At 46.6% G+C, this 15,000-nt stretch overlaps 1 protein-coding gene across 6 annotated transcripts in view; it reads right to left on the minus strand.

The window, feature by feature from the left end:
• Window positions 1–15,000, minus strand: part of hdac5 (histone deacetylase 5) — a 94,550-nt gene that overhangs the window by 12,172 nt on the left and 67,378 nt on the right. For 5 of the 6 annotated variants that reach the window (XM_060857201.1, XM_060857203.1, XM_060857200.1 and 2 more), the window contains 8 exons: window positions 11,576–11,695; window positions 11,281–11,497; window positions 10,574–10,779; window positions 10,203–10,487; window positions 2,289–2,454; window positions 1,880–2,013; window positions 1,383–1,503; window positions 118–167 (listed from right to left, as the gene is read on the minus strand). In XM_060857201.1, coding sequence (XP_060713184.1) covers window positions 118–167; window positions 1,383–1,503; window positions 1,880–2,013; window positions 2,289–2,454; window positions 10,203–10,487; window positions 10,574–10,779; window positions 11,281–11,497; window positions 11,576–11,695 — 1,299 coding nt within the window. The remainder of the gene's footprint in view (window positions 1–117; window positions 168–1,382; window positions 1,504–1,879; window positions 2,014–2,288; window positions 2,455–10,202; window positions 10,488–10,573; window positions 10,780–11,280; window positions 11,498–11,575; window positions 11,696–15,000) is intronic. The other variant, XM_060857199.1, reaches the window with a different exon arrangement.

Consider the following 15,000-nt stretch of genomic DNA (forward strand, 5'->3'; position numbering starts at 1 on the left):
ACATATCTGATGGTTATATCTATTAGACACAGAGTAAGAACTTAACGTTATAACACATAACTTAACACTGCACAACACTGCAGAAGAAATAAGGGATAAAACCCATTTGTAACCCACCCCGATGCCTCCACACGGCAGGACAGCGTACATCTTCTGTGTGATTGGACCTGTAAGGAGGGAACAAGCATTAAATCATTCAAATATTTAAAGTCTAATTAGATGAAGATGATGATTGAACAGTAGGGGTGAAGTTCAAAAAACTATGCAACTAACATCTCCTGTATACTCACTCACACACACACTCACACACACACACACACTCACACTCACTCACTCACTCACTCACTCACTCACACACACACACACACACACTCCATCACACACTCACACACACACTCACTCCCTCACTCAATCACACACACTCACTCACCCACTCACACAAACACACACACTCACTCCCTCTATCACACACACACAAACACACACACACTTACTCACCAACTCACACACACATACACATGCTCACTCACCCGCTCACACACTCAATCACTCACCCATTCACTCACACACGTTCACTCACCCACTCACACACACTCACTCACACACAGACACACACACACTCACTCACCCACACACAGACACACACACACACAGACACACACACATACACACACACACACACACACACACACACACACTTTCCCTTGGCTGGTGACTCAGAGGCGGAGGTGGCAGAAAAGTCTAGAGCCTAAAAATACTCGAGCGTCTGTCAGAGGAGGTTCAGCTTCAGCGGTGAAGCAGACCGGAAGTGAGCGTGGGCCGGAGGCGGGAGTTTTATTATTACGGGCGAAGAATCTCCTCCAGGAGACAAGGGCTCAGGGGATGGCTGTTACACTAGTGTGTGTGTGTTTGTGTGCGTGTGCAGGTGTGTGCGTGTGTGCATGTGCGTGTGTGTGCGTGTGTGTGCAGGTGTGTGCGTGTGTGCATGTGCGTGTGTGTGCGTGTGTGTGCAGGTGTGTGCAGGTGTGTGCGTGTGTGCATGGGCGTGTGTGTGCGTGTGTGTGCGCGTGCGTGTGTGTGCAGGTGTGTGCGTGTGCGTGTGTGTGCGCGTGCGTGTGTGTGCGCGTGCGTGTGTGTGCATGTGTCCAGCAAGAAAGCACAAACAAACACAACTTTGAAAAAATAATTTTGCAGACAGAGAAACAGAGCGTGTGTAAAAGCCTTCGTGAAAAAAGTGAACAGGGAGGATGAATTTGAGAGGGAGAGAGAGTGAGTGAGAGAGAGAGAGGGAGAGGGAGAAAGAGAGAGAGAGAGAGAGAGAGAGAGAGATAGAGAGAGATAAAGAAGTGTGGAACAAGAAGTCTGATCACTGAGCTCCACACCTAAGAGCTTCTTGCTGTCGAGTTTCTGGCGGTTGAGGGGGCTGGTGCCATACAGCAGTGTGTGATACTCCGAGTGCACAGTCTGGATCTCATCCAGGGTAGCCTTCCTGCCCCGGATCCTCTACACACACACACACGCGCACAAACGCGCACACACACACGCACACACACAAAACAAATTAGCTTTCTGACCCACTCACTCCCTCAAGCAATGCGCAGTGTGTATAAATGATTAAATGAGTATAAATGAGTTCAGTTTTTATTTATTTGAATGCAAACATCAATAACAGTAAAATGTTCCATTTTCAGTCAGGGTTAAAGTTTATTTTATACGATTATATCAGATATTCTGCTGGTGCTGTTGAATTTCTGCCTAACGTCATCGTTCGTTATTGTTCGTAGCGTACGATTAAAAACTGACCATCGGTTTGACTGAACACAAAGTGTTCATACTAAGGCTGTAATTCCTGCATGCTGCCAGCAGGTGGAGTGCTCACCTCACATCGGCCCAGCAGCCCCGTCTCCTGCAGCCTGGACCACACGCTCTGGATGCGTCCTGCATGCTCCGGGTGGATGTGTGTGTTCCCGCACATGCACTGGTGCTTCAGCATGAGTGTGTCGTAGACCAGACCTGAGCGAGACATGACACGATACAACATGGAGAGAAGGAAGAAAGAAATAAACAGACATGAGGAATGAATCTGAATCATAATCCTGTTAACGACTCGGGCTACGTCTCAATCAGCACACTTACTCCCTAGGTAGTGAACCAGTATATGAAGTTCATAGAGACTGACTTCTGGACTAGTAGCTGATTGAGATGTAGCCTTTATCCACAATCTTTCCAAACAGATCCATGATGCTGTTACTGTTACCACGGTGATGTGGGGGAGACAAGACTGGTACCTGTAGTGAAGAGGTGCTTGATGGGTAATTCTGCCATGGGAGTGGCTTTAAGACTGGAGGTGATGGGGGATGACTGCGCTCTTCCCAAAGGCCTGTGCGGCATTCCTGTGATGGACAGAGATGCCTGGAACACGTTCAGCTGCTGTAGGTGCTGCTGCTCTGAGAACTGCGGGCGAAGAAACACGTCGCTTTGGTTTCCGGTTTAAAACTAAAATCCGAGAACGCCTGAGCGTGACGCTGCAGGATCACACTTCAGCCTTCACTCATAAAACCCAGGAGTCTGTTACACCTTAGAACTAAAACGTGCAGGATGCAGAAGGTGAACAAGGAGATTATGCTCAGTTCATCTGCAACCACTTTAAAGGTGCAGTCTGTCATTATTTATTTATTTATTTATTTATTTGTTAAATTTGGAAGAAATGCTAATTATTATTAAAGGTGCAGTAAGCTTAGTATCTTAGCCAACAATTACTTAGAGCTGGCTTGTTGTCAAAAATTCAAACAAACACAGACCTTTCCTTCAAGCTAAGCAACATCTCCACTACATTACTGCAGCACATCACATCAACGTTTAGAACTCAGAAATAAAATGAACAGGATTTATTTCCCCCAACAACTCAACACCAAGAATCTCAAAAGATCAAAAAGATACATTTTTCAACAGCAGAAAAAAATCTTTTCACAAACTCAGGAACATTTTTTCAGGAAGAACCTTTCTAGAAGCTTCAATTCTCTCTCTTCAAGTTTCAGGAATTCCCTTTCTCAAACTCGGAAATCTACACAAGAACCCAAGAACCATCTCACAGATAGACCAGGAAACTTTGAGGAAACTTTGAGCAAACTCAGGAACTTTTTCAGGAACTCTGGAATCTTTCCACAACCTCAGGAACATTTTCAGGAACCCAAAAGTGTTGTTACCAAGTAAGAACTTAAGAACCTTTAACACAAATTCAGGAAGCCAGAAGCCTTTTTTTTATTAGAAATCCAGGAACTCAAGAATCTGTTCACTCAAGAACCTTTTTTCAGCATTCCATAATTCCACATGCAGCTCTGCATCTGCATACAGGCAGTAAGACAGGTACAGAACCACATGGAGGACACCAAGCAGAATAGTGTGTGTGTATAAATTTAGCTGTGGACAGACTAAACACAGCTCAGAGAGCAAGAGATTCAGGGAACGTCAGGAGCCAAGAGAACCGTCTCCAACTGCCAAAAAGCTACTTACATGTTCTCCTGCTATAAACAGCCGTCCTGCCTGCTTTCTATCATTCTGTGTGTGTGTGTGTGTGTATATATATATATATATATATATATATGTATATATATATATATATATATATATATATATATATATATGTATGTAAATCCATATTAGTAGAGAATTTAATCAGGATGTTCTCATAGTCTCCGATTTCTGAATCTGTGGACTTTAGTTTCTTTTACAAATCAAGAACCTTCCGGTGAACCAGAAGCCATTTTATCGGACCTCGGGAAACTTTTCTTGAACCTATTTCGTGTGTGAGAGAGAGTGTGTATGTGTTCTGAGCTGAAAAGCGATTACAGTTGTGTGTGAGACTGAGATCTAGTCTGCCTTCTGTTTCCTCATGCATGAGGGGACACAGTCTGCTGCAGCCACCACTTTCCACCTCCCACTCACCAAGATGGGTCCTCAGGAAAACGTCGGGGCCTTCATAAAGCCTTTTGAGCAGGTGGGCAACATGTGGGCGTGGCTGAAGTCGGAGTGGGCAATGTACCTCCTGCCGTTCGTCTCTCCGTTGAGGCCAGGCATGCTGCGTATCAGTTCCCCATAGCCAACATGCCGGAGTACACAGATCTCGAGCGGGCAATTCTACAGCAGGTCGGCGAAGACGTGGAAAAACATCTCTAACTCTTCCGGATGCTGGAATTTGCGTAGGTCGGCTGGCTCGCCGCCTACATCCGTGTGCGTTAGAGATGTCCCTGAGAGGGAGGAGCTAAAATTAAAATCATCAAATTCATTCACTCTGGTTCCTTGTTTAGACCGGCTCTTGCCATCCCAACTCAGGGTTCTGCTTTAAAGAAATTTCTGTCGTGTTCTTGCCATTCCCCGGCAGTTTACCATGAAGTTCAGGCCATGCTCGTGATTGGGGTAATCGTGGAGTCACACAGTGACCGTTATAGTCCGACGGTCTTGGTGCCCAAATCCAACTGCTCGGTCTGGTTCTGTGTCAATTATACAAAAGTCAACGAGGTGTTTAAATTTGACGAATACCAAATGCCTTGTATTGATGCTCGATCGGTTAGGTGTGGCTCGATATTATTCAACACTGGATTTATCAAAGGATCCAGGCAGATCCGCTTGACTCCCATGTGGCAAATAATGTTCCACACCGTTTGGCTTACACTATTCATGATTTTACCGTTTAGGTTATTTGGAGCCCCAGAAACATTTTAGAGGCTCATGGCCAGAATCATCTGCCTGTACCATGCATATTCTGTTGTTTACCTAGATGATTACCTTGATGATTTTCGGTAACAATTGGCAGCGGCATGCGGTGCACCTAAGGGCTGTCCTGAGCACGCTGAGACAGGCAGAATCGGAAGGAGTGCGTAATAGAATAGATGGAAGTACGGCATCTAGGCTTCTACTTGGGTCTTGGGCAGTTGCAGTCCACTAATTGATAAAACCACATTGATTGTATCCTGTCTGAGACCAAAGACCAAAGAGGACGGGATGCAGTTCCTGGGGCTGGCGGGCTATGGTTGCTTTTTTGTAGGTTTATACCTAATCATCCGGACGTCACCAGCCGCTGATGGACCACTTGTGGCCGGTCTTCACCTTCCAATACAATCTGCTGGGATGGGCTTGGACCCTCTGCTCGGATCCACAGACTGGGGGGCGCGGATGGCTGTAGCAGCCTTTCTCTCCCTTCCTTGGAGTCGGCTGCAGGCCGGACAACTCTTCTGCTTGAGTCGGGCGGTGGGAGTATGTGTCGGTGGAGTCTTGGAGAACAACCAGTATTCTTCACAGACCTGTGAGTAATTTTGTTAATGATGTGTTTGCTCGGGGGGCACGGTGGCTTAGTGGTTAGCACGTTCGCCTCACACCTCCAGGGTCGGGGTTTGATTCCCGCCTCCACCTTGTGTGTGTGGAGTTTGCATGTTCTCCCCGTGCCTCGGGGGTTTCCTCCGGGTACTCCGGTTTCCTCCCCCGGTCCAAAGACATGCATGGTAGGTTGATTGGAATCCCTGGAAAATTGTCCCTAGTGTGTGATTGTGTGAGTGAATGAGAGTGTGTGTGTGTGTGCCCTGTGATGGGTTGGCACTCCGTCCAGGGTGTATCCTGCCTTGATGCCCGATGACGCCTGAGGCTCCCCGTGACCCAAGGTAGTTCGGATAAGCGGTAGATGAATGAATGAATGAATGTGTTTGCTCTCCCAATAGTGAGCACCGGAGAAGATGTAAGGGCAGAGAGTGAGAGCAGCTGGAAAGCAAGTGTTTAATAGAGATCTACATGTGTGAGACTAAGATCTCATCTGCCTTCCTCTTCCTCATTTCCACAACACCCCCACGTAGGGACGTTCACACAGAACTTTTTTTTTTCAGTAACTGAAGATCCTGCTCTCCTGCTCAGGAAGTGTCTTTCACCTCCTCATGAACTATTAAACATTTTTTTAGGAAGTGAAGGAATCCAGGAACTCAGGAAGCTTGGGAAGAGTTTAAAGAAAGGAGCAAACCTTTCACAGGGTCAGGAACTGTAGAACCTTTCCACAAACTCAGAAACCATTTTAGGAACTGAGGAAACTTTTGGGAAACATGAACGCTCTTTTCAAAACTAATAAGATTCTTTTTAGGAAATAAAGAAACCCAGGAACCATGGATCTGGGGAAATGTTCTTCAGAATCTGGAGAACCTTATAATGAAACTTGAAACTGGAAGCGGAGATCTCCAGGAAGCTTAAAGACATTTTCAAAAACCTGAAAACATTATCCCAGTCTGAGGAATCTTTATACAGGAACAGAAGAACTTTCCACGAGCTCAGACACATTTTCGTAGGAAGTGAAGGAAGCTCTGGAGCTTTCAAGAAAGAGACAAACTTCTCACATGCTTGAGAATTAAAGAATGTTTCCACGAGCTCAGGAACCTTTTTAGGAACTGAGGAAATCATCCAGGAACTCAGAAAGAATCTTTTCAGAAATTACAGAACCTTTTTTGCGTCTCTAATGTTGAGCTAATGCTAGTTAGGATCATGTGCTCCGGTTTCTCACAAAGTTCTGAAAACAGGATTAGCAATCGAGAAAGAAAAAGCAAGGTGACATTTTCAGTATATAACAAACACACACACACACACACCACTGTTTTTTTGTTATTTAGAAAAGATGCTGCATTTCTTTCTCTCTCTCTCTGTCTTTCTCTCTCTCTCTCTCTCTCTCTCTCTCTCGCTCCTCCCTCTCCATCTTCAGAGAGTGTGTAGGATCGCATTTGTATTCCAGGCACTTGGAGAGACAAGTAGAAAAGCAGCAGAGACACACATACACACACACTTTGTACCTGTGTGTGTGTGCAGTCTAATATCTGTGCTCAACCACAAAGGCGTTTTAGAGGACGCTGTCTCAATGAGATGACTAAACTCACAACGATATACAACAACAACACCCCCGAATGCTTTGTAATATGCCTAACACACACACAAACACACACACACACATACACACACACACACGCACACGCACAGACACACACAGAGCTGGTGGGTTGTGATTGGGTGTGAAGTGCAGGGCAGACGAGGTGGGGGCGAGAGGAGGCGATGATTCACCCTGGAGAGATGAGTCAGAGATGGACGCATCCATTCATAGGGCAGGGCGTGTGTGTGTGTGTGAGTGTGTGTGTGTATGTCTGTGTGTGTGTGTGTCTGCTGCAGCAGCAGGAGGATGTGGTATGAATTCTAATGTTCTTTGGACTTTTTTCTCAATGATCTCAGGGAGAAGGAGGAGTCTCTCTCCCCATCTCGCTCTCATTCATACCTCATTCAAGAGTGTGTGTATGTGTGTGTGTGTGTGTGTGTGTGTAGACGAGTGATGAGCATCACACCCCACTGCGGAGCGACTTCTTCAAGCTTATGTTATGCAAATGAATGCGCAGCGGCACACAAGTGTCTGATTCACTGCTCCAGCACCGCCATCACCACCCCATACAATCACAGTCATATTAGTGCAGGGATGTGCACAGGAAGTGCACACTTCACTAGTGAAATCCTTACTTCTGCACGCCAAGTGTACATGCTCACAATCACTTTGGGTCTCAGATACAAGAAGGATTACATGGAATATTATACAGGCGTGGCCTGTGTAACTGTCAGTCCAAGTGAAGAAGGCGTGGCCTGTGTAACTGTCAGTCCAAGTGAAGAAGGCGTGGCCTGTGTAACTGTCAGTCCAAGTGAAGAAGGCGTGGCCTGTGTAACTGTCAGTCCAAGTGAAGAAGGTGTGGCCTGTGTAACTGTCAGTCCAAGTGAAGAAGGCGTGGCCTGTGTAACTGTCAGTCCAAGTGAAGAAGGCGTGGCCTGTGTAACTGTCATTCTCAATGGAGGTGTGGCCTGTGTAACTGTCAGTACAAGAGAAGGAGGTGTGGCCTGTGTAACTGTCAGTCCAGATGAAGGAGGCGTGGCCTGTGTAACTGTCATTCTCAATGGAGGCGTGGCCTGTGTAACTGTCAGTCCAAGTGAAGGAGGCGTGGCCTGTGTAACTGTCAGTCCAAGTGAAGTCAGTCCAAGTGAAGGAGGCGTGGCCTGTGTAACTGCCAGTCCAAGTGAAGAAGGCGTGGCCTGTGTAACTGCCAGTCCAAGGGAAGGAGGCGTGGCCTGTATAACTGTCAGTCCAAGTGAAGGAGGCGTGGCATGTATAACTGTCAGTCCAAGTGAAGGAAGCGTGGCCTGTGTAACTGTCAGTCCAAGTGAAGAAGGCGTGGCCTGTGTAACTGTCATTCTCAATGGAGGCGTGGCCTGTGTAACTGTCAGTCCAAGTGAAGAAGGCGTGGCCTGTGTAACTGTCAGTCCAAGTGAAGAAGGCGTGGCCTGTGTAACTGTCATTCTCAATGGAGGCGTGGCCTGTGTAACTGTCAGTCCAAGTGAAGGAGGCGTGGCCTGTGTAACTGCCAGTCCAAGTGAAGGAGGCATGGCCTGTGTAACTGCCAGTCCAAGTGAAGGAGGCGTGGCCTGTGTAACTGCCAGTCCAAGTTAAGGAGGCATGGCCTGTGTAACTGCCAGTCCAAGTGAAGGAGGCGTGGCCTGTGTAACTGCCAGTCCAAGTGAAGGAGGCGTGGCCTGTGTAACTGCCAGTCCAAGTGAAGGAGGCGTGGGCTGTATAACTGTCAGTCCAAGTGAAGGAGGCGTGGCCTGTGTAACTGTCAGTCCAAGTGAAGGAGGCGTGGCCTGTATAACTGTCAGTCCAAGTGAAGGAGGCGTGGCATGTATAACTGTCAGTCCAAGTGAAGGAGGCGTGGCCTGTGTAACTGTCAGTACAAGTGAAGGAGGCGTGGCCTGTATAACTGTCAGTCCAAGTGAAGGAGGCATGGCCTGTATAACTGTCAGTCCAAGTGAAGGAGGCGTGGCCTGTGTAACTGTCAGTCCAAGTGAAGGAGGCATGGCATGTGTAACTGTCAGTCCAGATGAAGGAGGCATGGCTTGTGTAACTGTCATTCTCAATGGAGGCGTGGCCTGTGTAACTGTCAGTCCAAGTGAAGGAGGCGTGGCCTGTGTAACTGTCAGTCCAGATGAAGGAGGCGTGGCCTGTGTAACTGTCACTCAATGGAGGCGTGGCCTGTGTAACTGTCAGTCCAAGAAAAGGAGGCGTGGCCTGTGTAACTGTCAGTCCAGATAAAGGAGGCGTGGCCTGTGTAACTGGCAGTCCAGATGAAAGAGGCGTGGCCTGTGTAACTGTCAGTCCAGATGAAGGAGGCGTGGCCTCTGTAACTGTCAGTCCAGATGTCAGTTGAGTCAGAGTCGGAGTGACGTCAGAGCCGAAGGGACGAGCAGATCGCGCGCCGCGTCTTCGGGCTGATTCACACAGACAGAAAAAGAGATGTGTGCTCCTTAAAAGAAAAAAATCTCCGTTTTCTGTCTGATTAAAGCTGAAATGTTTGCACACACACACACACACACACACACACACACACACACACGCATACACAAACACACACACACATACACACACACACACACACACACACACACGCATACACAAACACACACACACACACACACATACACAAACACACACACATACACACACACACATACACACACAGCTGACATCTAGACGTGTCACACTCAGGCTGCAGTATTGTGTGGGACAGACGACAAACATCAGCGCACGGCTGTGTGCGTCAGTGAGGCCTCGATTTCATCAGTGCTGCTTTCGCAACGCGTTAAAGTGCAAAGGGTGAAGGAACTGAACGAGAGTGTGAAAGGAAAAGCAGAGCCAAATATAGCAGACATCAGAACTGAGTGATGAAACAACAAAGAGCTGCTACGGGTACGGAAAAAGCACTCAAAGATCCAGGAAGTTCTGAAGTGCTGTTTCAGAGGAGCTGTTACATTTATGCTGCACCAGATGCTCGAGCTCCATCTGGCTCTAGATTATTAACATCTCTAGATTATTAACATTAGAAATTTTTATATTTTTTAGACACATCACAAGATTTGCTCAGTTTTCTAATCAATCATAAAATCCATGTTACAGAAAACTCTAAATAGAAAACCTAGAACTAATCACATACTTGCTTTCACCAGCATAACTTTATTTCATATTTATTTATTTATTTTTAAATTGTTTATATTTCATAATATTTCATATTTTTTTGTAAGATTAAGCTACTGTACTGAGATACTGTCTCAAACAGAGAGGTAAAAAATAAAGAAGAAGAGTTCGCTGTCCTCACCTGCCTGTAGGGGTCGCCCTCTTCATCGCACTCCTTCAGTTCAATGGCTTCATCTTCATCCTCCTCTTCCTCAAGGTCGCTCTCCGTGCTCTCGCCTTTCAGCTGGACCACGCGCTCAGAAGGGGGTGTGGTCTCACCCGAACTTTCTTTGCTTAGACCCTCCCTCACACGTTCAGGCCCCTCCCCCCACTCCTCCAGCATATCTGCTGTTTCTGTAAGCTCCTCCTCCGTCTCCTCTGGGTGGGTAGGGGGTTGACGTGGAAGCTCCACCCCTTTGGAGAGAATCTAATAGAGACATTTTATAATTACGGTATAATTATCGTAACAAAGTTTAGCATAGCGCAGCGTAACTCAGTGTAACTCATCGGTACCTTATTGAGCTGGTAGTGTTTTTGTTTCTCCAGGAAGTGCTGGTGCTGCTGCTGGATGACAAGGTGCTGCAGTGCCTGTGGGGTCTGCGGTAACGGAGCCGACTGCGTGCGGGCCAGAGGACGGTGACGAGGCAGTTTACTGACCGTCCTCATGCTGCTGGACACTCGTTCACCCGTAACCAACGGTGACTGTCCGTACATGGGCACTGACAGGAGTGAGGGACTATTAACACTATATTTAACACTATGAACCCTTCTGCTAATGTTCTCAGAATCTGTGTGTGTGTGTTACACTGTGTGCATGTGTGTAACAGTTTGTAACTATGCGAGTGTCTGTGTAAAACAGTTTGTAACAGTGTGTGTAACAGTGCTTTTGTATGTGTAATAGTGTGTATTATGTAAGTGTGTGCATGTCTATTTGTGTCTGTGTAAAACAGTGTGTAACAATGTGTCTGTAACTGTGTGTGTGTGTGGGTGTAAAGCAGTGTGTAACAATGTGTCTGTAACTGTGTGTGTGTGTAGGTGTAAAGCAGTGTGTAACAATGTGTCTGTAACTGTGTGTGTGTGTGTGTAGGTGTAAAACAGTGTGCAACAATGTGTATCTGTGTGTTTGCATGTCTGTGTGTGTGACAGTATTTGCATGTGTAATAGTGTGTGTGTGTGTGTGTGTGTGTGTGTGTGTGTGTGTGTGTGTGTGTGTGTGTTACCTGCGAGCAGCGCGCTCTGTTGCCGGGCCTGTTCCAGCAGGAGGACGTGCTGCAGTAGGGAGCTGTGGCTGCTGTGGCTGTTTGGGGCAGATGGAGGCTCTGAGTCCAGACACACGGACACCGACGAGCCGCTCCCAAACTTCCCCAACACGCCCCCCTGACGCACCCCCTGCACCTGCCGCTCCGCCTCAGGCTGAACCCCGAGCTTCGGAGGAGCCTGTTGAGACAGAGGGACATTAGAGCATGAGGTCATGTCTGCAGTAACCAGGTGAAGAAGATGTGGAGCAGGACTCACAGTGATGTGTGCGTTCGCCGGCAGACCCAGAGAGATGTTGGGCAGAGATGGAGACGTGTACAGGCTCAGAGGGCTCACCGCTCCGTCTGTGTTCAGAGACTGGTGCAGGGAACGCAGCTGCTACACACACACACACACACACACACACACACACACACACAAACACTAATGTGAGGCCTCCTGAGGTTCAAGACCAATTCACATCATCTGTAGATCCAATCTAAACGCTCATGCTGCTGTCTCAGTGAAATACAACTAGACACATGCTGTGGCTCTCAGTGGACTAACAGGTGACTAGAAACACCTACATGTTCTCATTACAGCCCAGGAAATAACATCCAGAACTAAAGTCCAGGAACCTAAGAAAGAACTTCAACCCAGACATTTAAGACCAATCTCAAAAACTTAATCTAGGCATTTAACTCCAGGAATAAAAGAGATACAGGAATTCAAGAACTACGGTCCAGGAATTTGAACCCAGGTTCTGAAGATGAAGAACTTCAGCCCATGAACGTTAACTAAGGAATTTAAGCCAAAAATTCAAGAACTGATGACCAAGAAATTGAGTCCAGGAACTAAACTCTAAGAACTTAAATCCAGAAATTTACACCAAAGTCCAGGAACTAAAGTCAAGTGTCTTTAATACAGGAACTCAAGCACAGGAATTTAAGCCAAGGAACGCAGAAAAACACTCCAATGCCCCTTTTCCACCAAAAAGAACCGAGTGCTGGTTCAGAGCTAGTGCTGGTGCTGGTTCAAAGTTGGTTCCACTGGTAAACCTCCTAAGAACCGGTTTGCCTTTCCACCGGCTAAAGAGCCGTCACAGAGCCGAGTCTGACGTCACTGTATACGTGTCACGTTACACAGCAACGTTAGCGCAGCAGCGGCAAACACAAACACATCAACAATGGCGGATGTTGCTTTACTGTTAATGCTCATGACTTTGTGAACCTACATTAACACCCAAACGCAGCGAATCCAACGTGTACGTGCAGCTCCATGTAATCTGTATAAATGGAGGTTGTTAGAAAGTACATAATGTTATTTTATCATTAACACAGAAAAATGTTAGCCTTAGCATGTAGCTACTTACTATCATGTGTGCTGATAATGTATCATATCGCGGTAAAGTAAAAGTGTATTAAACATTAGTATACTTAAGGTACATTAACAAATGCGCTAACAGTAGCCCCGCCCACAGCCCCGCCCACAGCTCCTGACACAAGCGGTTCTTAAGTCTAGACCAGCAACGTTTTGGTGCTACTTAAGAACCACTTTTCCTGGTTCAGAGCCGGTGCTTTGGCTGTCGAAACAGAAAGAACTGGTTCTAAATTAGGCTCCGAACCAGCACTCAAACTGCCTCGGTGGAAAAGGGGCACTAGAGAGTTTACACCGTGAACCTCAGTCACGAGTCTTACTCTGACCAATACTGACGATTCCACATCTTCTTATGATAGTTTTATTGACTTTTCTTCAGACTGATGATGAAGGTCCTAGTGAAAGTTTACATTTATTTAAAAGAACAAAGCCTCGTTATGGAACAGTTCTACCCACTCGTGATGATGCGTACGGACCAGGAGGCAAAGGAGAGCCGAGGCGGGGCCTGAGATCACGGCTGACATGGAGCAGGACCAGGAAGCACTGAACCAAGCTCAAGCACCAAGACTTGTCACACAGGTGTGACTCTATAGTGTAAAAGCATGGGGCAGTAATAATAAATATAAAAAAAAGAAGAAGGAGGAGGAGGAGGAGGAGGAGAAGAGACAGGTAGGAAGCACGCCTGACCTTCTTCACTACAGTGACGTGAAACAAGCTCTGAGGCAGAAGCTCAATATAGAGGCCAATTAAACTCCCCTGAACGCAGAAAACCGGGTCGTAGCTTCGATTTTCCGGCTCTGGATTTAGATCCGTGACGAAGCTGAGGAAGCTGACAGAAGAGTGTTTTGTGGAAGACCGTGAATGAAAAGGCTAATTCATTCCTAACAATCTTTTTTTTTTTCTTCTTCACTCCACCATTCAGCTTGCTCTTATTCATTCGTGATTTTTTTTTTCTTTTAAGGAGCACACATCTCTTTTTCTGTCTGTGTGAATCAGCCCGAAGACGCGGCGCGCGATCCGCTCGTCCCTTCGGCTCTGACGTCACTCCGACTCTGACTCAACATGCATCCCACTGCGAATAAACATCCAATTAGGAAGAGGAAGAAAAGAAAAGTTCACGATCTGTTTGCGGCGTGGATGACGTCAGCACACGTCTCCACACATGGCCGGAGTGTAACAGCGGCGGTCGGTGCAGTAACCTTCTACATCTCCGCTGGCTATTTTTGGGCAGAATCGTGAACACACACACATATGGAGGGGCCGAAGCCAATAATAAGCCTCTGGTTATGTCATGGGACGTTCAGACGAAGACGAAAGCTGGAGCAATTGAGCGAACCAGGAGGCAGAAAATTGCCAGCTGACAGGTCTGATGTGTGCTGTATTTATTGCCCCACTTACGCCAGGCTTTCATTGACTGTGCTGTTCTCTCCCCCTCCCTTCTTCCCAAAGCCATAAAGTGGATTGATTAGGTGCAGGAATATAAATGCCCTCGGTACAAAAATACAAAGGCAGGAAATAAAACAGATTGGCAAAATCAAACAATTACTCAATCCCATGACAACAATGACGTAAAAGCACAAGAGCAGAAGTAAAGCTACAAAACAGCGTTATTAGAGTTAGAGTTACTATATCTGTGTGACACACACACACACACACACACACACTCACTCAATCTCACACACATACACTCACTCACACACACACACTCAATCACTCACACACACTCCACAACCACACTCACACACACACTCACACATACTCAAAACCCCACACATACTCAAACCCCACACTCAGAGTCGACTCCCCAGACAGCTCGTGTCGAATGATGTAAATGACACACCTGTAAATTAGTAAACAACAAAATCATTGTTTCTTCTGACATCATTATATCTCCATTTTTCGTTTGATCTATTTGATCAAATCATCAGATCAGATCGAGGTCTCAAAATGGGGGTCAAAACGTGTCAAACGAAGACAATCAATCAAACAGGACACTCAGAATCACATGACAGTGTTAGGTACGAGAGCATAACTAAAATCTGTAATCAGACAGTGTTGCTGGTGCTGACAGTGTTGATGGTGCTGACAGTGTTGATGATGCTGACAGTGTTAGTGGTGCTGACAGTGTTAATGATGCTGACAGTGTTGATGGTGCTGACAGTGTTAATGGTGCTGACAGTGTTAATGGTGCTGACAGTGTTGATGGTGCTGACAGTGTTAATGGTGCTGACAGTGTTGATGGTGCTGACAGTGTTGATGGTGCTAACAGTGTTGATGATGCTGACAGTGTTAATGGTGCTGACAGTGTTGATGGTGCTAACAGTGTT

Source organism: Tachysurus vachellii, chromosome 21 (genome assembly GCF_030014155.1).
Source record: "Tachysurus vachellii isolate PV-2020 chromosome 21, HZAU_Pvac_v1, whole genome shotgun sequence".
Lineage (NCBI taxonomy): Eukaryota > Metazoa > Chordata > Actinopteri > Siluriformes > Bagridae > Tachysurus > Tachysurus vachellii.